This window comes from Antennarius striatus, chromosome 2 (assembly GCF_040054535.1).
Source record: "Antennarius striatus isolate MH-2024 chromosome 2, ASM4005453v1, whole genome shotgun sequence".
Lineage (NCBI taxonomy): Eukaryota > Metazoa > Chordata > Actinopteri > Lophiiformes > Antennariidae > Antennarius > Antennarius striatus.
Genome location: NC_090777.1, coordinates 24192592 through 24218021, shown reverse-complemented (window position 1 = coordinate 24218021; position 25430 = coordinate 24192592). Strand labels below are relative to the sequence as shown.

General features: G+C 41.4%; 2 protein-coding genes across 3 annotated transcripts; both read right to left on the bottom strand.

Annotated features, from left to right (window-relative positions):
• Positions 1-1650: 1650 nt before the first annotated feature.
• Positions 1651-8787, bottom strand: nt5dc2 (5'-nucleotidase domain containing 2). The gene is made up of 14 exons (XM_068331121.1): positions 8390-8787; positions 6257-6441; positions 6104-6178; positions 5963-6018; positions 5757-5850; positions 4939-5067; positions 4590-4650; positions 4405-4507; positions 4226-4327; positions 4067-4148; positions 3877-3963; positions 3057-3197; positions 2593-2657; positions 1651-2358 (listed from the first exon to the last, which is right to left on the bottom strand). The coding sequence occupies exons 1-14, from the start codon at positions 8736-8738 to the stop codon at positions 2097-2099; spliced, it is 1791 nt and encodes a 596-aa protein (XP_068187222.1). The 5' UTR covers positions 8739-8787; the 3' UTR covers positions 1651-2096.
• Positions 8788-11990: 3203 nt separating this feature from the next.
• zgc:162200 (uncharacterized protein LOC558638 homolog) lies at positions 11991-25423 on the bottom strand. 2 transcript variants are annotated; one of them, XM_068324531.1, is made up of 10 exons: positions 25267-25423; positions 24013-24336; positions 21737-21949; positions 21423-21575; positions 20117-20614; positions 18620-19486; positions 17975-18154; positions 16983-17134; positions 15677-16037; positions 11991-14216 (listed from the first exon to the last, which is right to left on the bottom strand). In XM_068324531.1, the coding sequence occupies exons 2-10, from the start codon at positions 24262-24264 to the stop codon at positions 14211-14213; spliced, it is 2682 nt and encodes an 893-aa protein (XP_068180632.1). In that variant the 5' UTR covers positions 24265-24336; positions 25267-25423; the 3' UTR covers positions 11991-14210. The 2 variants fall into 2 exon arrangements, with proteins under 2 accessions (XP_068180632.1, XP_068180640.1); XM_068324539.1 differs by lacking the exon at positions 25267-25423 and adding an exon at positions 25106-25233.
• Between the last annotated feature and the right edge of the window lie 7 nt (positions 25424-25430).

The following is a 25430-nucleotide window of genomic DNA, read 5'->3' as shown; positions in this document are numbered from 1 at the left end:
TGAGATGTCTCATTAATGAACACGATGAAGCATTCATCTAAATTAACTCAGACAAATAAAGGCAGTTAATGGGGTGGATCAACTTCCTATTTCTTTATGTACTATAAAGTTGGTGTCAGACATTACAGCTTCTAGCTTTTCCTTATATATCATCATTTTTACACCCCTAAGTGGCATGCCTCCCATAATAAATACTGGTGTTGCATTTAAATTCTTTTGCGGCGAGTAAATTGACTCATTTGTCGTAGTTAACTGAGACAATAAATACACCAAAGGAGAATTCACCATGGGATAAAATATGCAGACATGTGTGTCAAAAGAGATTATGTGTAAAAATAATATAGAAACTATTTTCATTCTATCATCAAATATCTCGTGAATCATCTTTCCTTGAACATGAATGTAGAAAAGCTCAAATCTAATTACTAAATCACTGAGCATACATGCAATGTATATTAAATAGAAGTCAGATTTGTCCTCCATTTAATGTGACATTATGACATAAGTCTTGTCATCAAAACTGGAAAAGGGATGCTTTGACATTTAAAAAAAACCTACAAAGTGATAATCCTGAATAATAAATTGTGAAATTACCTTAAAGTCCTTGTTTTGATAAATTATGCATGTGATTTATTTCATTGGTTCCTAATTATTGATGTGTCATTATTTCATAATTTCCTAACGGGCTAACGACCTTCCGTTTATTAACAATTTTCTAACTTTCATTAAATATAGATCCCATCAAGGTTTTTCATTTAGACATGAGGGCTGCTAATCTTGATAACCTTGAGGGGGGGTTTTTTTCAGGGTACAACTGATAGGGACAAACCATAAATTACCCAGCCCTGCAGTTTGAGGTGACCCTAAAGAGGCAAAAATATTTTATGTCGACCACGTGACGGTGATAAAAAGTGACAACCGACAGAAAACAGACTTCATACCTTGTTTACAAGATACTAAAAATTTCGCACTGCTGAGGACTCATTGATAAAATAAAATGTGAATAACTTAAGACAACATATCGGTAATAGCGTCTCATGCAGCCAAACTTCAATAAACAATTATTGAAGCGCATTTAGCTCATTAGGAATTGACTAAACGAGCAATAAAACCACGTGACCAAGCATCACAACCATCTGTGCAGCGATACGGCTCGTGCGCCGATGCTAAATTGTAGCTGCGGTGATAACTCCCGCACGGGACAGCACGCAAAACTTGAGCGGGACCGTTTTACTTCCTCCCGCAGCCATTTGTATCCGGATGCACCTACAGCTGAGACGACGCTTCCACGAGAACATCCCACCGAACTCCGAGGGCAGGCGGTTACAGTACCTTCGATGTGGTCTTCGGGCTCGCGACGGGAAGTGAATGAGTTTCTGATCCCGAGAACGGCGCTGATGAATGGATGCTGCGTTGCCCAGCAACCGATCGACCAATCAAGTGAATGGAACGCAGCTTAATGGCCATCTCTAAAATGTTCGACTCACTAAATGTATTTCAGTTGTCATTGAATTGATAAATTTGTTCTGTTATCCAATGACTAAAGGTCAAAATGAATTTTATTAAATATGTTATCCAAAAAAAATGTTCCAATAATAAAACCAACACTGGCTTGTGTCCTCTTGTGGCTACATTAATAACACCAACATGTAATTGTCAAATTTTATTAAAATTTAAAATGTGCAGTACTTCAATGTAGTTAGTATTTCCACTTAAAATGTAGGCCTAAACAAACAGTTCATCACCATCCCACACCATAAAAGTTTAAAAGCGTAACTTCATGACTGAGGATGAGTGAATTCATATTACAAGCAAGATCCCCTAGCTGAATAAAGCATTAATTCAGGCAGCACCCATGTGTCAAAATGATACCACAAATGGATTGAAACGTAAGGGATAGCAAACTGTACAGCACCATCTAGTGGCTTCATCAAGGAAGTGAGTCACAGTGTAGAACATGTTTGTTTTACATTGTGATGGGAATTGTGCGTCAACTGCTTTAACGAGAAACCTCGCCATGTGACAAGAAATCCTCCGTCATTCTCAAGTGTTTACCAGACCTAAAATCCTAACAGTCACTGGGGAGAGCACAGCTCTCATCTTATGTAGGACATCTCCTCCAAATGCGGTTTCTTAATGCAGCCAGTGCAAAGCTGGTCCATCCACAGAGGAGCCTCGTGTTGCAGAGGGGTCCGGCGGGGGTAGAAAGTGTATGACAGGTCGTAATTCAAAAGGCAGCTCACGGAGGTCATGTAGATGTCGGAAAAACGACACAGCCGTCTGGAGAAGAAGGTGGGGTTGTGACACGTTCTGAAGATGCTGCCAAACTGAGGGTTGAACAGGTTTTTCATCATCAACCTGCAACAGAACATATTACAAAATATTACAATTTAGATTACTGAACAATTAATGCGAGGAAAAAATGAATCATTGGGTGCTTGCTTAAGCTAATGTGCACATTATTATAGCATCCCGTTTTATATGCCTACCATAGCATTTCAGCAGTAACTACAACAGTTTTGTGTAAGTAGGTGGAGGTATGAAGTGCCGAAAACACTCAAACCTTAAGTGCTCCAAGAGTGTTGCCCTCACCTGAGCTCTTCTCTCTCCTTCTGCCACTCCTGGAAAACTTGTTTGGACTCAGAGTCACGATGTGTCTAGGTTAAATAAAAACAACATTTTATAAAAACACTGTCATACTTGGAATATATTTTATATTCTATGATAGGATTCGAAGTAAAAAAATGTTTTCATTTTTCACATCCACACCAGACACAGCTTAAGTTATGAGTTCAACTTTGGTTATATTTATAGAAAACACAGACGCCAGTAGCTTAACGGAATAATCTGAACTTTTTCTTGGCATCTTTCTTTGTAAACATGTCATCATACATACAATGACAAATCATTGGAAACGAGTCACTGGATATTGTTGTTCACCATTTCGCAATCCAATGTTTTCCATAAAACATTTGGACTTCAGCGGTTTATAAATGTCATGTCATAGGATTTCAGTGTGTCCATGCTGTTCTTTAACCCTGGAATGAAGGTCTCACCTGCAGACGCTCCATCAGGCCGGTTAAAGCCTGCAGCCAGGTGAGGTTCAGAGAGTACCGGTCTGTGCTCACCACTTTGGTTTCCGGCTCCAGCTCAGGAACTATGGCTGCCGTACGCCAACCATGGCGCAACATCAGGTCCTGCAATAACAAGTATAACTAGTTTGGTGCAATGCAAGCATGTGTAATGACAAACTATAGAACCCTGAAGTATCCAGTAAGGATTAGCATGAATGTTACCTTTATGCAAGTGAGAAGCAGTGGAAAACTATATGCAAATTTAATCCAAAGCAAAATATTTGGTCTTAGGGTTGACATAACCCAGCCCCATCCAACCACATAATTACCAATTTGAAAATAAGCAGAAGGACAAAATACTCAGCAGAAACAACCAGCTTCCCCCCCTCATGGAATTCCTCATTTTGTGCTTTTACATGTGACAATAAATCCTCTTTAAAGAATACCAACTCAAACATATACAACAGGCCTTAAACAAGCAGGTTTATAATGCTTTCTATTTTAGCTCATTTCAAATCCAATTTAAACACTGCTGTGATTTAGCCAATTTTAATAATTCCTTTACTGCATTTATTCATGTCATCAGGCTGCTTCACTTCATTCCTATACATTTTGGAAAAGATTTAAATAATAAAACAGAATATTTTAAATTAATTCAATGAACAAAGAAAGGATTTGGCAGAGTAAATCTGTACATACGAGTTACATGTGTTTACAGCTGCATGCACAACAAACAATTTATAACGGGCTTCAACACTAGTTTCAACACGATTGAAATGCATCCCCATGTTTTCACACTCACAGCCAAGTCACTGTAAAGATGGTCGCCAAAGTAAAGAACCTTTGAGCCTCGCCATCCCGTCAGTCTGAGAAAGTCAAACAGGTTTCCCTGAAAAACAAGAAAAATACAAAACTTTTTGTTTGATCGATTGAGACCCACCGGGAGAACACTCCGCATTGAAAGGAAAAGAATAGCCTGGAGTAAAACAGACCTGTTTGTAGATCTGTCCTTTGTCCAAACGGTTGATCTTTTCCCACTGAAGGTCTCCATTAACATCCAGTCTTCTGAAAGGCCTGGAGAAGTGACAATTAATGACATTTCTGAAGAAACTACTAAATATAGTATTCCTGAATCAAAAAAATGCACTCACTTGACACAGTCAGTGAAGAAGTGAGGCTTGTCTGCTTGTACAATGATAACGTCAAAGAAGTCTCTCCAGTTGTTTCCCACCATATGAATCATTCCTTTATTTCTGGGATGATAAGAACAGCAACCGTTTGTATTTGTCATACGAGTCCAGCTTGGGGGACGGATAGATGAAACACTCACACGAAGCTGAATGGACTGTTGGTGATGAGGAAAAGTTTTTTTCCATGACTAACCAAACGATGTAAAACGGCATCGGTCTCTTCTCCTCTCTGGATGAATTTTGCTAAAAAGATGAAAAGATAAAGGGGTGGGTATATTTTCATGGGTAGCATTGAGCTTGACTGACAGGAAAAAAAAAGACTCACGAAGATCTTCCATGATCCATTTGTACATGTAGCCTTTGATATGAACCATGCCGATAGCTTCCTGTGGATTTAATGTTACAGAGGAGACAGATCTGGTTCACTCGACAACTTTATGGCTTTTATTCTAATCTAAAGTGAGCATTTCATGATAATAGTGCTGAAGAAGAGTTTTTAATCAGGAGGAGTAACAGAAGGATTCTGCAGATTCCTGAGCACCCAGCTAAAGAATCATGTGTCTCAAAACAGACAAACCAGTGTATTTCATCATGACCTACAGCGTTAAGGCCACAACTTTAAAAAAAACACGGTGTAACATTTCATACCCATGAGACCCGGGGGTCTTACTCACAGAGACGTCTTTGAACAGGTGAATCGGATCATATTCAATATCGTTTGTGATGAAAAAATCATTTGCCACAGCCAAGAGAGTCATCTCTGGGAGGGAGAATATGTCCATGAACTGCTTAATCTTTGGTCCCTGTGACAAAAAAGACATTTTAATGCTCAATTCCATCTGCTTGTTTTAAGTGGAATGTAGTATACGTTCATCAACTTTGTGTGTAATGGAAATTGTGCGTCTACAAATAATTTCCCAATCTCATTTGGATCCACTTTCACCAAATCCAGCTCTTCCCCAAATCAAATTAGAGTCAAACTAATTGTATTTTGGATAGGAATGTCTCAAGGAGATATTAGAGATGAGAGGCATACCACCTGCTAAAGGAACTGAAGAACTGAAAACTACTCAAGTCTTATTTATGGCCGACAGGCTCAAAAGAGATTTCTACTTGTTGCTACTGTGAGTGCATCAAGAACAAATCGCTTTGTCGGACACGCACTCAGAGCTGTCAGGTTTTTAGGGACAGGAACACTGCCTACTAGCTGAGTCAACAGAACAAGTGTGATTGCAGGGTTGAACACACGGCGACTTATGTAATAATAAAGCCATGCAAAGAGGGATACTTGAAATATCTGGGGACACTTATAGATTTAATCCTGAACCATATTCCTGTTCGTGAGAAGCTGGAAGAGATTATAAGTGCTGAAACAATTAGGTTCAGTAGAGCTTTCCCCATCTGTGCAAAATAAAATGTTACGCAAAGAAAAGCATGAAAGGTAATACAATCCCAGATATCTGCTTGCAATACAGGAACAGTCCTGCCTGACCTTTCCATAGAAGCCACTCGCCTCCAGCAGGGGGACATGGAAAGTTCCGTCGTAGAGGTTAAGGACATCCTCATCTGGCAAAGGGCTCAGTCCACTGGGGACACCAAACATACATGAATGCATAAAAACTCAAAAACACTTTAATATCAGAAAAAAACCAAGGCACTAAATACTAAAATTTCAGTTTATAAAGTAATGACTCTTACCGATACACTGTTCCTGACTGAATGTAATGGAAGGCATCCATCTTCATCAGAAGACCCTAGTGAAAGCAAGACTTTAAATTGTGATTACATGAACAGGAAAGAAAAGCAACAATTACTCAGAATTCTTTCCTTCGAGTTTACCTTTTGGATATCATAGTGGAGCCCCCTAACTGCAAAGTTGGGAATGTAATCATATTTGCTGATGCCCTTGGGGTACTGTCAAGTAGAACAGGGTAAATTCAATAACCCCTAAATGAAGTTTTAATGTCACTAAAAATACATTACAAATCATACCTTAAAATGTTCCACTAGGAAGCCTTTTGCCATGTTGTAGATCATCTCGTCGAGCGCATTCGAGTACAGCGCTAGAGTGTAGTCGTAATCGAAGCCGTATATGTCCACCTCATCCAGATTCACCTCATTGTTGGCATAGATAGTGGAGGCGTTGAGGGGGTGACACGCTCCTGGGGGGATCAGGTCTGAAAACAGACAGAAAACTAAATGCCAGGCTTCATTTGTGAGGAAAAAAACCTGCTGATTATGCACCTCTGGGAAGGAAATGAGTAATTCCACTGCTTCTTGCAATTTGGCACGTCTGTCAAGGTCCTGAGGTTATACAATACAAAGCAACCCCTCCCTAAACTAAATCAATCCAAAAGAACATTTTGTACAGTTTGCTATAAAAAAAAAGAAAAAAGGACAGCCCACATGCTTATTAAATCTTGAATGAAAACAGTACAAATAACCTGTTGAAACGGTTTATTTTTAAACTTTCTTTTTGGTGGCTAATATTTTGTCAAGCGCTGCATGCCGCTAACAGATGGGCACAGATTAAACAAACAGTCCACAATCTGCTCCCGAGGGAGCTGGCCTCTAATGCTGCAGGAGGAATATGACCACAGGGTTGTGTTGTTGGTCTGCGCACCCATTTGTTTTTTTTATTCTGTATCGTTGCATTCATGTCGTTGGTCAACAAAAAAAAAAAAAAAGCTTGAGAAATTTAAAGGCTACTTCGAGAGGATGTCAAATTTTTTCAAAAGTTACTTGACATAAAATTCACAATCCGTGCAACATTGCAGATAACTGGAATTTTTATGTATGCAAATATATGTATATGTACCGTCTTCAAATTTGACAGTGATTCTCTGCTCGTTTACTGAAAACAACTCCCAAGTGTTGCCAGTAAACCCGATGATCATTACCATCTGACCCAGGACAGTTATATGAGACTGCATCTGTGCAGAAGTGCCTAACTTGAAAAAAGTTGTCCCAGTTATTCTGCACATGTTCTATTCTTCATATTAGGATCACTTTAAAGTTTAAGTTGATGAAATAACTCGCTTTGCAACACAGGCTGCAATTTTGCATGTAAAATTCACATTTTTTATGCTTCAAACACTAGACAGCAAATAGAGGTAATTTATATGAAAAACCTCACATTTCAGTTTTATAAATCTCCAATATTTGGAATTATACTTTACTTGAATTTATAACATTGTGAAGACAAGGTTTTTATTTAAAAAATACTTAATCTCAATGCAACTCAGTTTTACCCAATATATAAGCTGTGATGTGTGCATATGCAGAACAAAGTTCAAAAAAAAGCAAGCTTGTGTCCATGCTCTCCATGAACACCATGGAAATGTAAACATTAAAAATTTTAGTCCTTACAAAGCAAAAGGCACATTTTTAGAACTTGAAAGTTCTGTTTATTTTTGTTGGGGGAAAAAAATGCATAAAACCAACCACCAGACTCAGCTGCCATTCATCTTGTAATTATGGTACAAACCGGATGGAAAAAATTCATGTGAATAAACACTACTTCAGTTCTTGTTTATCGTGTTTAAAAAGTCTTAAATCAGGAAAAAGAGGTAAAACAGTCCAATTTATAGAACTATTGTCAGATATTGTTTTGCTCCAGTAACCAAACCTGAACGCAAGCTATAATAATATAAATCACGATTCTATTATTGCGTCAAAAAAGGTGGTTTAATGAGATTAAAATGATTTTTATATATTTTAAATTATTTTCAACTTGTTGATGCTCATTTCCATTATTGCACATAATATATTGTAAAGAATACATGTTTTTTGCAAAGACAAACATCTACATTTTTATCGTGAACGGAAAGATAACACATACAGTAGTAGCAATGCTAATGTTTTTATTAGCTTGCGTTAAGTTTAAGCTAACAAAAATAGCAGAACTGCAGAATATTGACCACAGATGTCCCAAGTGCAGTTATTACCCAGTTAAATTAATCATAAAATGTGATTATCGTGGATGAACTTGAACTCTTTCCCTTGAGATAGGGAGTAATTTGCTAAACCTAGCGGCTGCTGGCAGCGGGGTGACCCGTCGACGTGGGTAGTTCTTTAGATACCGCTCTGTGGGGCGGACCCGGGGACGAATAACCCACTCCTTACCGTGCACCAGACGCTTCAAGTCCTTGTGCCGACCCCACAGGTAAGACTTCTGGTCCGGGGGAGTGGAGACGTATGACCGTCTCTTCGCACCAGTTTTACCAGGAGCACCCACGGGCTCTTTCGGTGGCTTCCCTCCGCCAGCCGTGCGCGTGTTGAGCGCCTCGGGTGACGGCTCGCCGCCACTCGGCTTGTCCGAAACACTCATTTGCTCCTCGCTGCTCTGCTGTTTTGACGCCCTGCAAGAAGTAGAAAGTCTGTTCACGTTTCCAGACGGCATGAAAGGTGGAGTCCGGTTCCCTCCGGTCAACAACATGCGCGTCAGCGCCGTACCAACAGCCTTCACCGACATCTTTGCGGCTGCAAATAATCACAAAAACGACTGCAGTGTCACGCTGGGTCTTGTACACATTCCCTCAGACTAGCACCGCCCACTGGCACTCAGACAAGAGACAGTCGGCCTTGCAGCCAATCAGAACAGTGGAATGCCTGGAGGGGCGTTCCAAGACGCTGATCTCTGGTAATTGAAGTCATCTGTGCGAGTAGATGTGGACTTGATGGTGTTTTGAATCGATTCTGAACAAGTTCTGTGAAGTAAAAAGCATATCTAGAATCAGATCTGGACTAGTAATTTAGTTTATGAAATTGTACTAATTTATCATCTTATCTTGGCCAACTTCTTTTTCTTCTTTTCCTTTCGGCTTTTCCCGTCAGGGGTCGAATCAATAACCTCCCATCTAACCCTGTCTTCTACATCCTCTTCTCTCACACCAACTACCTTCATGTCCTCTTTCACTACATCCATAAATTTCCTCTTTGGTCTTACTCTAGGTCTCCTGCCTGGCAGTTCAAAACTCAGCATCCTTCTACCAATATATTCACTATCTGTCCTCTGGACATGTCCAAACCATCTCAGTCTGGCCTCTCTGACTTTATCTCCAAAACCTCTAACATGTGCTGTCCCTCTGATGTACCCTGTCTCTAGAAGGGATAACAACCAATAATGGACACTTACCTGAATCTACCAGATCCCTCTATGTAACTCTGTACAGTATTTCAGGAATCAGCCTTTTGTGGTGATCTTTGCCATAACAGGCAAACCAAAACACAATGGACTGCAGAGAAAATGAGAAAATAACATCACAATATAGAGGTGACTGACACAGGGTGTGATTGGATTAATATGGGGTAGTTTAGTCTTTTTAAACCACTGTGCCGCGGCACACTATATTGTCAGGTGTGCCGTGGGAAATTATCCAATTTGTGTGCCTGTGCGGTCCAGCGCCTGGCAGAATAATCATGTAGTACTCTTGTATACCAGTAGGCGGCAGCAGCAGCGGGTAGCTAATTACCATGCGCTTGGAGACATTTGAATTAGTGACGCATGGGTGCAGCGACAGGTGGATAACAGAACGACGGTGAAAGTGATGGATGAGTTTTTGAAGAGGAAAAATTCAGACTCTGAACTGGACCCTGGACAAAGTCCGGGATCCAGATGAAGGCTCCAGTATGAGTGGAGATCAAAAGAAAGAGCAAAGACGTCCAGCAAAGTTTCTGGCGGGAGGCAATACAACGAAAGCCATCGTTCATCTGGGTATACGTTTACCGGAGATGTAACGTTGTGTTCGGTATGTGGTGAAAAGCTCTCCGACGGTGCTGTGGTCCCAAGTAAGCCTAAACGCCATCTCCAAACGAAACACCCGTCACTTCAAAACAAACATGTGGAGTATTTTGTTCGCCTGCGTGAAGACACGGAGAAACAGGCAACTTTCATGAGAAAAACCGCAAAGGTAAAGGAGAGAGCCCTGAAAGCTCAACTCTTGGCCAATGTGCGTTTTGTAGATGGAGACAGAATCAGAGAAAACGTTCTATTTTGCAGGGCTTTGCCAGGAAAAACAACAGGAGAGGAAACTCTGAGTGAGTATAAATATGAAAGATTATAAAGTACTTTTTTTCGTTGTGTTTATTTGATTCCTATTCAAGACATTATAATATAAGCTTCTTCTTTTTTTCACATTTTCAGCTGGTGATGTGCCACGGGATTTTTTTCAATCAAAGAAATGTGCCTTGGCTCAAAAAAGGTTGAAAAACACTGGGGTAGTTTATAACAGTAACCTGCTGGGACGGAATTCACGTGTGTGTGTGTGTGTGTGTGTGTGTGTGTGTGTGTGTGTGTGTGTGTGTGTGTGTGTGTGTGTGTGTGTGTGTGTGTGTGTGTGTGTGTGCGCGCGCGCCATGTTATAGTGATGATGATTAATGATTAATGAATTGATGTTGATGTGCTGGTCACTAAGTTAGTCATTGACAAATAGTATTGTCAGATGTTAAAAGAAGTAGCTTGAAAAGTAATCCGTTGTTGCATTTCAACAACAGTAAGATTTACCAGATACATTGTCTGCATCATCTTACGCTGTTGTGATTTTAATATTTATTGTATCAAAGTAGGGAAAGGGGTTAGCTCCATAAATAAGCATGACAAGACTATATATAATATCTGGACTGTGTAAAAAAAACTAGGCCTGCTTGTATTTGTCAACAGGGATTTAAAAAAATGATGTCCAAATGATCTTGCCAGATTTTTGTTTTATTTTTTGCTTTTATACCACCCATTTTCAAGTGTTAGATGCATGAACCGCATGTCAAGTTGCAAACTGGAGTTTGTCTGTCTGTCTCTGTCTCTCTGTCTCTCTCTCTCTGGTATTCATCATCAATATTTAAAATCTGTATGCACCATATCATTTGAATTAAATTGAGAAAAAACAGGCAGTGAGTACTGAAATTATTGTTTATGGGCATATTAAAATGAAATAAAATTAGAAAATTTGGAACATCACAAGTAGTTAGTTCATAACTTGCATCAGCAGTTTCAAATAAAGTGTGCTATCAGATGTGTTTGTATTAGTATTTGTTGACAGTAGACTGTTTGCTTATCTAAAAAAGATGCTTAGACATGTGTTTGAAAGGAAATTCAACAGGAGGTGGCTTCATTTGTTAGACACTACTGCCACCAAGTGGCCAAAGTTGGTCAAAGCAGCGAATTTTGACCAACTTTGTCCTGTTTTAGCAAATTCCATCCAGAGACAATGTGCAGTACTTTTCAGCTTAATTAAACCCTCGCTGAGCTTTTTGACTGATTAGGATCAGTTCGACTACATTAGCCTCACGTACTGATATGATAGTGAGTTGATCAATAATTATAATCCCATCCCTTTTAGAGAAGACCAATTTTACAGTACAATTATTTGTACTTGTGATACTTTGTCTTTACTAAATAAAACTTTGAATGAATGAACTTTAAAACAAACAGCTTGGCTGTTAACTAAGCATAATATCTTAAACTATGTACAGCATATGCAGAAATGTGGCCCTTCATTGATATTTTGTCTTTTGTACCATTTAATACATATGCATATTTGAGGTGGAGCCCTTGAAACACGTAATTTAGTCCAGTTTTACTACTTTCCATCATCTTGGTTTCTTGAAGACAAACAGGAAACTGCTGTAAAATTGCCTAATGCAGTCTAGACAGCTCAAACAGAGTTTGAGTTCTGTGTTCTTTGAAGATGGACACCAAACATCTGTGATTTATTCTTCTGGATATAAAACAGACTTCCATCAGAGAACAGTGTTGGCTTGTTTTTATTCTTCATGACAAAAGTGGTTCACAGGTCAATCAAAGGAACTGGCATGCACATAAAAAGAAGAGCATCAAATGCATTTTACAGTGTGTGTGTGTGTGTGTGTGTGCATGTTACCTTCCAGGACAATTTAGACATGATGAAGACCATAAATATAGCCAAAATACTATACAAATGTTAATTAAATTAAAAACACATCTGCACAGAGTGAATTAAATAAATTAAAGAAATCCATTTACAACCTTCAAAGTCACATCACATAATGTTAAAACATTTTCACTTTAGGGTTAATGAGAAGTCCATCTGATTCCCTGGCAGGTCAAAAACTGGCATTATCAAAGTTTAAAACATTATTGTAACATTCAATGCATTATTTCTACTTTCCTGATCTTCATAATTTTCTTACAGTAACAGTCCTTCAAAATAAAATACTGATAACCATAAACATCAAACGATAACGCGCTCATTTGACCATGTTAGCCAGAAAGTGAAAATATTTTTACCAAAATGAGAGATCACTTTCTTCAGTGCAAAAACTGAATTGGACAAGTTCCTTCAGTGACATACCTTCAAAAAACTTACTTCTACAGTGTTGAATGTTGGCCTATAAATAAAGTGAAAGTGAAGTCATAAAAGGAGAAGATCCAAACCAAGGCACTTAAAGTAAAAATAAATCAGCAGGGCGTGTTTTTCAAACAGCAGCTTAAAAAAGACTCATGTCAATTCAATCTGAGATTAAAAAGCGTTGCATCAGTGTTCATGTTAGCATTTGTTCTGCTGTCCTGGCATGAGAGCTGCAGCAATAACAACTAGCTACACTAGCTATAAATCATAATGGAGTGATCAACATACAAATTTATTCAAGAGATTTTTCTTTTCTTTTCCTTTAAATGTCATGTTGGAAGCTTGGTCTCACTTTTAACTATGTGTCATTTCCTTAAAATTACGGGCCGTTATTTGTCTTCAAGAAGCAACCCTAAGCGCAGCCTGTTAGCACTATTAGCAATCTGAAATGAAAACAACGTACGCTTTTTAGCCACGGAAACAGGAAACTGGCTTCCCGTGGGTTACACTAATTCTTCAGAGCATGATTACTTCGGAAGCACACAAAAGCACGGCGATCTTAAGTGGTGAAAGACAAAAAGGAACATCAAGCTTAGCTGTTTGAGAGAGAGAGAAAAAAGAAAAGCAGACGCACAATGGGAGCTGTTGTCGTGATTATGGGATCAAGATTAATGAAAATGGTCCAAAAAGTTAGCATTGGATTGAAATTTTAGAGCGACTGCATCTTTTTACAACCCATAAACCAAAGCAAAAACTTGTGCCAGTCAGCATCCTCCCTGATGACTTCCAAAAAGATACTTTTTGCCGGAGATGAGAAACAGCTGCTGCAAAATAATCACAACCCAACGCTTCTAATCAAGTTCTTAAAACCAACCCTGATCCTTAATAAACAGACGGATGCGTGCACGCACTGTTCCGACTTGGTCTGCATAGTTCGCAAAGACGCATGTTCGAGATTTCCGAAATCTTGTGTCTGATCACGCTGTGTTCAACCTGAGGTGGTGAGGTTATGGCTGATCTATGCCAATCAAGGAAATGGCTTATTTACTGGCCTACGGTTAAAGGGTGTGGTTGATAAAGACAGGATCGGACGCTTCATAGGATTAAAAAAACTGTAGGTAACTTTACAAGGGAGCAAGACTGTTACCTGTGATCTTACGGCTCACAGACACATTCCAGACAAGAGGCAGAGCCAAGCTTTAGGACAGATTGTAGCCTGGACTCGAGTCTGACAGTCAACAAAACGTCTCTGGGTTTGGGACAAATACTGTTGATGGTTCACCACAACACACAGCTTTGAACACGAGCAGATGGAGGCTGGATCCATTTGGGACAAGACACAATCAATGACTTCACAGAGAAATGAGCAGCACATTTGTCTCTTCATCCTCCTCCGGGCTGCATGCAGGTTTCTCCGCTCCGAGCAGAAAAACCGAGACGGCGGGATGAAAGATGTTTTGTTTTTTTTAGTTTTGATCCATGGTGTGCAGACTGGGGAATGTTGCATCGTATCTGGGATGGACAGGATGCCTTGAGTCAGGGGAGGAGGTGGGAGCCGGGGAGTCAACATGAAGACAGATCCTTATGGAGAAAAGGGGGTTGGGGGTAATGAACGAAGTGTTTCAGCGCTACAGAGACGGGGTGAGACAGAGACAGAAATATGTTTAGTTCACATACAAAAATAAAGTGAAAGCAGGTGAGCGTAAATAATTTTGATGAACTGATTAATACAACAAAGGAAAGTCCAGCAAATTATACATATAAAACACATATCGAAAGAAATCAAAGAATTTGAAAATGATCGTCAAATGTTCAAAACAAAATGCAATTTTATAGTCATCTTTTAAACAACTGAATTTTTTTTTTTGTTCAGTTATTGTATTATGTAATTTCTGAATTTGCATTAAAATGTAGAAATATAAATAAGAATATTTAAATATAAGCAAGTCCGGGTTTTAAAATTCAAAGTCCTATTTTTTTTACTTTTTGTGTGAATTTGGGTTTTCGATGCAAATTCTAATAAATATAAATAGTTAAGTAAATAATTCTCTTTGAAACCAATGAATGATTTACACAACTAAATTTGTTTTAAGTCACTGAGGTCGTAAATATTTATTTTGGACACTTTCCTGACAATTAACTCTGTCATATTAAAATACATTTTGATGTTCGAAGCTTTGAAGTCGTTGGAAATGTTCGGATCACACAAATTCGAAACGACGCCTTTACAAACAGGACAACTCAAATCAGTACGTTATTCACTTCAGATGACACTATGAACTGATGCAAAGCATTGTGGGACACTCCATGATCTGTTTGCTGTGTTATCTCATCGCCTGCGAGACGGCTTAGAGTGGGAGCTCCTGGCTCTGGCTGGTGTGCCTTGAGGTTTACATCCAGAGCTCTTACTAACATAAGCGTGACATTCGTCAGCGATTCGACTTGTGGAGGTCAGCGACCTCTGCCTCGACTCTCTACAAGCTGCGGGCATCCTGGGCTTGTGACTAGACAGAGATGCTGTTGTCGGGACGCCTGGAAATTTTGCATTGACCTGAGAAGTGGTCGTGTTTGACTGAAATGTGTTGCAGCACGCAGCTCCTGTTTGCACAGAACCAGACCGGTGACCCGTCTGTTTCTTTCTTACAGAAGAATCTATGCTTGGGTTTAGTTCAGGCCTCTGTTTGTTTTCACCCCATGCTTTAGATGTGTTAGAATGCACACAGAAACCTTTAGAAGCGGTTAGATTATCAGTGGATGACGCGAACAAAGAAGATTTTTGTCTGGCTGAGGAGGCGGGTACGACTCGAGTCTTAATGAAGGTGTCCTGACGTGAAGGGACTGAAGCTCTCCGGGCGGACGAACCCTTTCTGGAATCGCCGACGTGTGTTTTCACCGATAACTCGCTGCTGACTGAACTGGTGGAGCTTTTACGTGTTGGGGAGCAACCGTGACTACATGCCATGTTGAAAACATCACCGACACTATGACTTCTAATGAAGGTAGCGTCCCGGGGGAGACCTTTTTCCCTGGGAGGGGGGCCGTTTGTCTGAACGGAGCTGCCTGGACAGATAGAGAAAGGCGTTCTTACGGGGCTCGTGTGGAGGCTTCGGGTGAGGCTTCGCAGGTGGTGTGTGGCCATCGCCGGAACGCTGCTACCAAAGACCGGGCTAGCCCGCGGACTGCTCCTCATCGGGGGGCGAGCCGGACTGCTTCGGGGGCTCCGTGGAGCCCGGCCTGACTTGGTGGCGAGCTCTTTGGCCCGGGAGCGGCGGGGGCTGCTATTTAAGCTGTGGGGAGACATTGGGACCTCCAAGTCTTCCAGACGCTGGGTGAGAGCCAGTTTCTGCTGTATCGCCATACGTAACAGAGAATTCAGGGTCTTCTTCTCGTCCTCGGCTGCGGCCAGCTGCCTCTGCATCTCATCCAACTGGGTGACGTACTGGTCACACCTGAGGGACGCAGGAAACATGCAGCATGCACAAGCAGGCGAGAACAAATCAAAGCACAAAGTCAGACACACACAAACTTTGAGTGCATATTGATGTTAATAAACTGCTTGTTAAAACATCAGACGTTAACAAATCACATCCTCCCACCAGTTATGTTTTCTTGCGTTAGCAAAAGAATTCATTATTATTGATGTCAAATAAAAGAAAATCCAGAACTTTAATTTGATGAGTTGTTGAAAACAAAATCACAGCACCTCAATGAATCATTTAATAACTATTCATCAGTTGAGAGAAACTAAACAGGGTTCATTTGAATATGTTTGAAACTGCAGTTGCCTCAGCTGGCCACATGATGGCTACACAAAACTGAATTTTAAAGAGTAATCTGAAGCCTTGACCACCGCCTTTCGCCCAATCCCTCTTAGGGATAATCAAATGCCAGCTCATAGCTGTCTGGAGAAGGCCGAGACGCACAAATACACGTCAATGGAGCTTTTCTGACTAACAGATAAAAAGAACATAAGGGAAAGAATAGTTCAGCCATTAATGCAAAAAAATGTCTCCGCTTGGTCATCCAGGTCAACAGATTCTAAGAGGTTAGTCATAAGCGAAGCGTCATCTTCTCTTTCCCTATGGTGAGCTGGTTGATGAGTGCAAATCTGTCTGTGCCCCCCCCCCCCCTCCTCCCTCTGTCGGCACAAGGCAGAGCATGTGGTCCATAATCTTCACGTGAACTGGTGGATTGTCCTCAAGCGTGATGAGAGTGGTAAGCTTATTATACAAGATGTGGCAAAGGTTGTACCGCAAAAACAGCTCCATCACTAAGCATGAACAGGTGCAAGGGAGCCAGGCGATGAACTAATTTATGTGCTTGTGTATAATTGACTTTCAAGAGACAAATAAAATTTAACTGACTTAATGACATAGCCAAAAAAAAAACCTTACCGACTAGCAAACATGACTCGGAGTGAAGAGAAGGTGGCCGCGTCTTCCTTCAAGCCTTTCAGCTCGTTCCGCAGTTTCATCATGGTCTCCGACACCATGCTCTTCTCCGTCTCATACTTGGTTTTCAAGTTAGATAGTGCCAACTCTGCAGTCTGAGTTAATAAAGAACGACAACAGTCAAAATAGGGTGTTATAATGCATGTTATCATGCATGAGGAACCAACAGGCTGCATCGTTTAATCTGGAAAAACCTACACAAAATAAAAAGATTATCTTATCTTAAATAAATAAAACATGGGAAGCAGGCAAAGCTTCTTCTTCTTTTTTTAAACATTTAGCTTTACAGAATATTCCTTTGCTTTTTAAAACAGTTCTACACGTGGTAAGACTGCAAATACAAGGATCTGTAAAACGAATGAAAACACTGTAGTGTGCGTGCCAGAGGAGGCGTTGGACGAGCGCCCTTTCAAAATCAACAACACAGATTGACGTCACAGTCGTGGTGGAGCGACAATAAACTCAGCACACAAAAAAAACCCCCAAACAAACCCACATTGTTTTCTTATTGTCGCGTTCTGCAGCGTAAGTGAATAGCGCCAGTATCCGACGTGGGGCTGGATCTCGCAGTTTTTTAAGAGGAGTGGCTTTTTCAGGTTGCGGCTCAGTCGAACAAATTGCTTTTAGTGTTTGTGTGCGTGTCTGAGGCGTGTGTGCCAGAAACCGCTGAGGCTACGACTGAAGCAGGTCACGCAGTGCTTGAGGCAAAATAGAAAGGAATGAGAAATGATCATGAGTCATCGTGAGTTAACAAAAAGGTGCAGGACTGTGTGAGCACCAACGCCCGTTTAGACAAGGCGCTTCGAGTTCTGGTGACTCATCAGCAATCAGTTTCCAGACAGAATGCTGACTATAGCGAGATCTTCATCAGACAACAACAACAACAAACAATGGAAACAAAAGGAAGCTGTTTTGGGGCATGCGAAGCAACCTGCCTGTTTGTTTGCCTTTAGGACAGTCCTGAGGGTAGCAATCTGCTCTCTCTTGGTGCTGAGAAGGGACTTGAGTTTCAACACTTCTTCCAGGAGGCTTTCAGCATCGCGCTCCGCCTCGCCGCTGCTGCTCAACCCCGAGTAAGGCATGGCGCCCTTCTGACGACAAAGATCCACCGCCACCTGAGAAGCACAGGAAGTCGTACAAAATGACCGAGTGAGATCAAATTTGTGGGGCATCATCCTGGCTAATTAATCTGATATTTAAATGTGGAATAAATATTTCCCATGGCGTGGAAAAGAGTGTTTTAAATCATTTGTATAAATGTACTGCATTACTCCAGGTTTGTTCCTGGCTGATTTCTGAAAGGATTCTCTGGAGTGGAATCCACAACTCAACTTTGATCCCTGATAATCCAATCCATTCAAACCCAAACACGTGTCAGCGAGGCCTGTCTCAGGTGTTGGATTTGAACAGACACAAAAGCACCTCCGCTACATCCGACCGTCTGAGCCGAGGAGGAAAGGAGATCACCTCTTCCTTCAGAAATCGAGCCGCCGTTTAAGTTGTGAATTAAACTACGTCACATAAATGCCTCTAGTGTATCGCCGATAAATAAACACGTGTGATAAGCAGCGCTGACTTACCCGGAGGTGTTTGATCTGACATCGAATGACTGCCACCAAGTTGCGGACATTTGAAGGGTCCCTGAAATCCAGTGTGGGGGATCCGGGACAGCTGGGAGTGTCGCCGCTGGCTCCCGCGCTGTCCACCTCCCCCATGAACTGCAGCGCTGAAGCTTTGGAGACGAAGGCGTCGTTGGCTCGTGGCTTCTTCTGAGAGTTGTGCTGGGCGTAGACGTAGTGCGATCGTCGCGCACTCGCCCTGGCGCCGTCGCGATAGTAATCCAGGGTGACTCGTTTGGGCGTCAGGTTGTTACACACGCAGATGTGGTGGTAGAGGTTGGACAGCTCCTCGGAGAAGGCCAGAAGCTCCTCCTGGGCGACGCTCAGGTGCCCTTCGGAATCATTCGCCACTTTCCTCGTGGCTCCGATCTCCTTTTCCAACTCGCTGATGCGCTCCTGGTCCTGCTTGCTGGACTTGATGCACTGACGGATCTTGTCGGCCAGCTCCTGGGCCTCTGACCTCCAGTGATCTTTCTCCTGCTTGTATCTCTGCTCCAGCACGTTGTAACGCGTTCCCGCCTGAGACAGCTCATCCCGCAGCTTCAGGAGCTCTTCGCTGGCCGAACGCATGCGCGCCTCCAACACCTCCTTGCTCTTGGTGTCCACCTCGTAGTCGAAGGCCGGATCTCCACCTTCTCCATTCTCGGTTTTATCATCTCCTCTGTCACCCGTCTCCTCGCTGTTCTCCTGTATGCCCTGTGCAGCTTTCAGCTGCTGGGTGAGAGATCCAACCTTGTCCTCTTGCTGATTGAGGGCCTGTTTGGATATCACCAGCTGCATCTGCAGTTCCTCCACCTTGTTGACCAGACTAGATTTTTCTCGTTCCACCTTAAGCACAGACAAATTTAAAAAAAAAAAAATTTTTTTCAAATAACTGAACACATCCATCTTAAATTTGCTCCTATCACTCCAAGCCGTTCAACAACAGGCTATTACACATCAATGATTATTCTTATCAAACTAAAGGTAGTTCTCTGCGGGATTTCTACATGAACCTTACCTTCACACTTTATGAATATTTAATGTAAACTGGCAGCTGACCCCATTTAACATCTGGTGGGTCGGTTCTTCCTAACACAACCCCCCCCCCCCCCCCCCCCCAAGTAAGTGCATCGTGAATAATGTATTTCCCTCAGACGGAGACAGCTCGAGGCGTCCTTCATTTTCTTAAGTACCCTTTATTCATGGGTATGTCTGTCAGTGGGGAGGAGCTTAAATTGCCCCGGTGACAAGAGTGTAAAATTTGGTGCCGGGTGTTTTTTTTTCATACAGTCCCAATCTTTCACAGAGGATGTGGTTTAAAGCAGGAAGCAGCAGACAACCCCCCTCCCCCCATTTCACCAGTTTAAAGTAACAGTTGAACCTGTATGACAACACCTTGAATCAGCATGTCTGACTTAGAAGTAAAATATTTTACACTATGTGATTAAAAGTTGGGCAGCCTGTAGTGACGATTACCTGTAGAAGTTGCTGTTTCAGTTTTTGACTGTCTGAAAACTGGAGTTCACTCAGGAGGTCCGAAACGAGCCCCGAGGCCGGAGCACGCAGGAAGACGTCACTGTTCCGTGACGTCGAGTAACGACGGATGTGGCCGTTACTTTTAGAATCCGCAGAACCGGGCGCAGACCGAGGACCGTTATTAATACCGCCGTCTTGGGCTTCTCCTTTTCCTTCCCTGCCTCCTTCTCCTCCCTGGTCGTCCTCCTGACTGTCATCCAGCTGATCCAAGTGGAGCTCCAGGTTCCCGACAGAATCAAAGGGGTTGAGAGTCAGGGCAGAGAGTTCTCGACGCAAAGCGTTCTTCTGCTCCCTTTCCTCCTTCAGGGCCTCCAGGGCCTCTTCCAGCTGCCTCTCCGCGATCTCCCTCAGCCTCTCCGCCTCGTCCAGCTGACCATGCTGCTCCTCCTGCTCGTCGTTCTTCTGGCTCAGCTCCAGCTTTATCGATTCAAACTCAACCTGTGAAACAATAGGGGACACATGTGCTCCATTCAGTAAAAAAACAAGCTCATAAATGCATTCAATGCTTAAGTGTAAGGAATCAAGACAACTGGCATAGACATTTTTAAGTTATCATGGACTGAAAATAGATAAATAAATAACATGGCATCAATTTGTTTTCATGTAAAGCCAAAAACAGGCTTCTGACAACAAGAACTGTCAAGGTTAATGTAAGTTTTTATCTTAAGATCAACTGAAGGATCAAGGAAACACCAACAGGCCTCATTTAAGAGTCATGGACAGCAGAGCAGTAACGTCCTCAGGAAGTGCACCTAATGCAGGGATCAGGCTGACACTTGGGACGTGAAAGGTACACTTTGTTTTTAGTGGGTACGTTCAGCGTTTTTAATGTTGCAATCACACATGTTCACATTAAAACACAAACAGAAAGTACTCAACCTCCAATCAAACAGAATCACAATCCAAACTTTACCTTAAATTTCAGAGCTAGCGCATTTCTTTAATACATTTATGGACAATAAATAAATTAATAAATAAATTAATAAAAAAACAGTCTAGCTCAGCCTTTTCTAAACTGGCCAATCCCAATTGTGAAGTTATGCCATCAAGCATGTGAGAGAGATTAGCAGAGTTTTTTGTATGCAAAGCAGTTTTTGTTTAAGCAATGCACTAAAACAATAACCACTTGGTAATGTGAAAAAAAAATCATCATATCTTCACATTTTTATACATGATTAGCATATTTATTCAGATAAGTTCAATACAATCAATTCTGGAAATGCACAATCAGCTTGCGATGACTGACCTGGTTTTCTTTCAATACAGACACCTGTTTCTGCAGAGAAATGTTCTCGTCTTCTAGCTCGGCATTGTCCTGCAACTGGCGCACTTCACGTACTTTATATTCCTTCATTTCGTCCCTCAGGTGGCCTTTTTCAGCGTCCAGACACTCAAACTCCTGTAGAACACAAGCAGTCGTCAAGTTTACAATTACAAATGATTGGAAATGAACCCCCCGCAGATGAGTTGGGCTCAGTTTTGTGTATCATTGATGACTTCTGACTGGTATCATGCGGTAGAACACACCAGTATGAAAGTGTCCTGGGAGAGTCGACAAACCTTTTTCAGCTGGTTGGAGAACACCCCCAGTCTATCGATTTCTGCATGAGCATTGCTCAGAGCAAGGCGTGCCTGCTTGAGCTCTGCCTGGACTTCCTCCATGCGTGTTGCCATGGCAGCCTCCTTAGTGGCCGTCTCCTGCAGTAAACTCTCCTCCCGGCACTCTCCATCAGCAGCTGCTCGCTTCTGGCTGCTCACAGAATCTGCAAATGCCTTCACAGACACAAAAAAAAAGGTTACGGGGGCAAGGCAAAAGCAAGGAATTCAGACATTGTTAACAATGGACATCACAAACAAACATCAGCTTTAATCTTTACTAAAAAGACACCTTAAAAACACCTTTCTTACCATTTCAAACTCTAATTTTGACACATTACACTGCAGGAGCAGGCATCACTGTTTGCCATAATCCGTAACCCATTATGCATCGGTGACCCCTGATGGAAGAACTGTCAAGTAAGGTGTTAAATGAAATGAACAGGCCAGTGTACATGCTCTACTGAACATTATTCTTGTGATTACATAATTGTGCTAATTCACAACAGGAGTCTGCTGCGCTTTGGATAGAAGCCGTCAAAGCCTGGGAAGGTAAACAGCCGAGAAATGAGGTTTACACAGATTATAAAATCTGAAATTTGGTACCGTTACATCCCTTCAGACCTAAAGAGCTTAACTCGATACGTGGTTATAAAACATTGAGATGGACCAGCTTTAGCCATATCCTGGCATACATACAGTACAGCTAAATAGTAAAATATGTGGAAGCCGTATATTAGTTATTTTTATTTGTAAATTCTAACAGGTCTGTAAAAACAAAAGCGTTTTTTAAATCTGCCAATATTAAAGGATTGAGTTTTACAGGATTACATTCTTACATAAACGAACGGTATAACCCTGCTCCCTTCAATACCTTCAAGCCCCATCTGGTCTGTCTGCATCAAATCAGGAAAAACTTTTAACTCCAAATATAACAGTACTAATATCACGTAATGTACTGGTTAACAACAGTTAGAGAACGAGTCTGCAATACTCCCCTTTTCAAAAAATTAAGTGGATTATCATTAATTTGAAAATAACACTGTGTCTGATGAGGACTGTCAATGGAGGAGTGGTGTTTTATTAAGTTGACGACTCTTAACAGAGAGCAGTTACCGGTAGTTAAATATTAGTTAGCTAGTTAAACATGCTTTGCAGCCATGCCATATCTTCCATTCCAATCCACAGCAGTCAATATAGCTCGAAGCTACAATGTTTTGTTTGAGTAATACACACACACCACTACATTTCAATGTAAACTACAAACAACCTTCAAAATAAACTATAAAATAAACTATAAAATAAACAATAAATTACTTATCATGGTTTACATGCATGTTAATTGTAGTGAAGATAGACTATAACGTTTACACGATTTGATCTGAACAACTACATTGCCGGCCATTTATATATTTTTGGGGGAATAAAAAGAGATAAATTGATTTCTCATAAGTGTTGTTCAAAACACTGGGAAGCCCAGTTTTTTTTGAACATTCAGACAACAAGAGTTGATTTCAAATCATCCATACAAATCTTGGATTACATGAAAATCTGAGTTGTAGCATATCGGTCTGATCTTTTGAATTGTGGTTATTCAGAGCAAATCTCATTTAATCCCCAATGGTGAGAGTCCCAAAATCAATTTAAAATGGACAAAGAGATTTTGATGGATTAAAAGAATGGTACATGGTGATAAATATGCTGTGAAGGAAGTCTGTTAATCATGTCATAGTCTTTCCCCTCTGATTCTACCAGCATCAAAATGTCATGTGAGAGCAAAACTGACTCAGCATGTCATCACAAGCATCTTGACTAAAGGTACAACAAGCTGCAGAAGAACTGTTATGATGACAAAACGCTGGTATTACTAAAAATGTTGAAGGAGAAATCACATACCTAGAAAGGGCCACTTGTCACACAAAGAACATATTTGTAGGACTACCGGCTCCACTCCTAGACCATCGTATTCATATATTAATAGCCATATTTCTGTTTTTGTTAACCATGTCATGTGAATGAAAGTCATTTATGTCCAACAGCAATGCAAGTGAAACAACAAAAGGACATTTATTACTGTGTTGGTTCTTGTTTATAATATCCTGCTATGCCAACTGAAAATGTGAAAATTCAAATGTCAAAAACATACAAAAGTAGTTGCATAGTGATGTAAAGTAATAAGTAAAATGGTTTGAAATAAAAACGTCACAAGCCTTAAACTTGAAGGGTTTGGATGTTCTTACCTCTTTGAGCTGTTGTAACTCCCCTTTGAGGGCTTCATGTTCCTCCTCCAGTTGCCGATGCTTCATTTTGAGAGCAGAGCTTTCCTCCAGGACCACCAGACCGTAACGGGCCGCCTGCAGCTTCTCCTCCGTGGCCTCCTGCAGCTCCAAAGTCAGCCGGACCACCTCGGCCTTCAAGTCTCTGCTGCCCATCTCTGCCTCTACATCTCCCTCCACCGCCTCGCCTGCTGGGTCCGCATCCACGTCAAGCATCTTTGTCCAGGAACTCGACAAGAAATATTCTACTGGGACACCTTCAGGACTCCTCTGCCATCACTCCGGAACCTGAAGTGAAAATCAAAAACATGGTGGTGATGTAATAAACACGCAGCAATGGCCAGTATAAGGATGTATTGTACAAATTGCATTGTCACACAAAAAAGTTGATCAAACCATGTGGACCTATAACTAAATATTTTCCCTTATACAATTTTAAACGGAGACTCTTTATAACGTAATTTGTACAGACTGTTATTTTTGATGCTTCTACTTTGACAGGCCGTCGTGAAAGTGGGATGCTGGTCTTGACACGTCACTGTTCAACATCACAACATCAACCTACATTAAAAATCTCTTCCGTATTAGCTTATAGCTGAAGTTGTTGTTGGTTAAAGTAACTATAACGGACAGATGAAGCATCATATAGTCAAACACCTTCCAGAAACGAGTCGTGGGATCAACATGGAGCAACAATAAAATGAGCATCCGCATTGACTGGGTGGGGCGAAGTCCCCCCGTTTCCTCATGTCCTGTTCTTTGACCGAAGATGGGAATACAAGCCATCCGCTGTCCGGAGACATGTGAAGTTGGTTAAATCGTCCTTTCTAGACCACAAACGAGGTCCTCTAAACATTTAACTAAGAATAAAGTAAGATACAGGTCCTCTCCAAAATATTTCGAAATCATTTAAAATCTGAAATCCAGAGGGATAAAATTCGGACCAAAGACTATGATGACAAAACATCCACTCCGTGGACACATGTCACCTGACAAGAGCAGTATTAGCATAACAGATAAAAAAAAATCCACCAGTTTGTTAACAACAAAGTCTTACAGAATCATTTGCTAGCTGCCTGATGTTAGCTTCGTGGGTTCATGGCTAGCTGAATGCACATCGGCTCAGAATAGAGTCGCGGAGGAGTTCTCCCGTGGAAACGTCACAGATCCTGTCGGACAAGCTAATTAGCTTAAGCCACATAGCAACATGCTACTTACCAATGTTGTTCCAAGATGGAGCTTGACTTCTGAAGAAAAAAAACGGTAAAACGTGTACTTCTTTCGGAACCGGTCAACATCAACATCCGCCAGTGTCGATAACAGCCAGAGGTATCGCCCCGGTGTACTGAAGATCCTTTTCCCTTCCGCCGGGGTCTCTGGTT

Coding starts and splice junctions, on each gene's coding strand:
- nt5dc2 (XM_068331121.1), bottom strand. CDS start 8,738: ATGTCGGTGAAGGCTGTTGGTACGGCGCTGACGCGCATGTTGTTGACC. Junction 6,019..6,103: donor TCCACTATGATATCCAAAAG/GTAAACTCGAAG, acceptor TGCTTTCACTAG/GGTCTTCTGATGAAGATGGA. Junction 2,658..3,056: donor GCCTGATGGAGCGTCTGCAG/GTGAGACCTTCA, acceptor TATTTAACCTAG/ACACATCGTGACTCTGAGTC.
- zgc:162200 (XM_068324531.1), bottom strand. CDS start 24,264: ATGCTTGACGTGGATGCGGACCCAGCAGGCGAGGCGGTGGAGGGAGAT. Junction 21,576..21,736: donor TCTCCAACCAGCTGAAAAAG/GTTTGTCGACTC, acceptor TGTGTTCTACAG/GAGTTTGAGTGTCTGGACGC. Junction 20,615..21,422: donor CTGTATTGAAAGAAAACCAG/GTCAGTCATCGC, acceptor ATTGTTTCACAG/GTTGAGTTTGAATCGATAAA.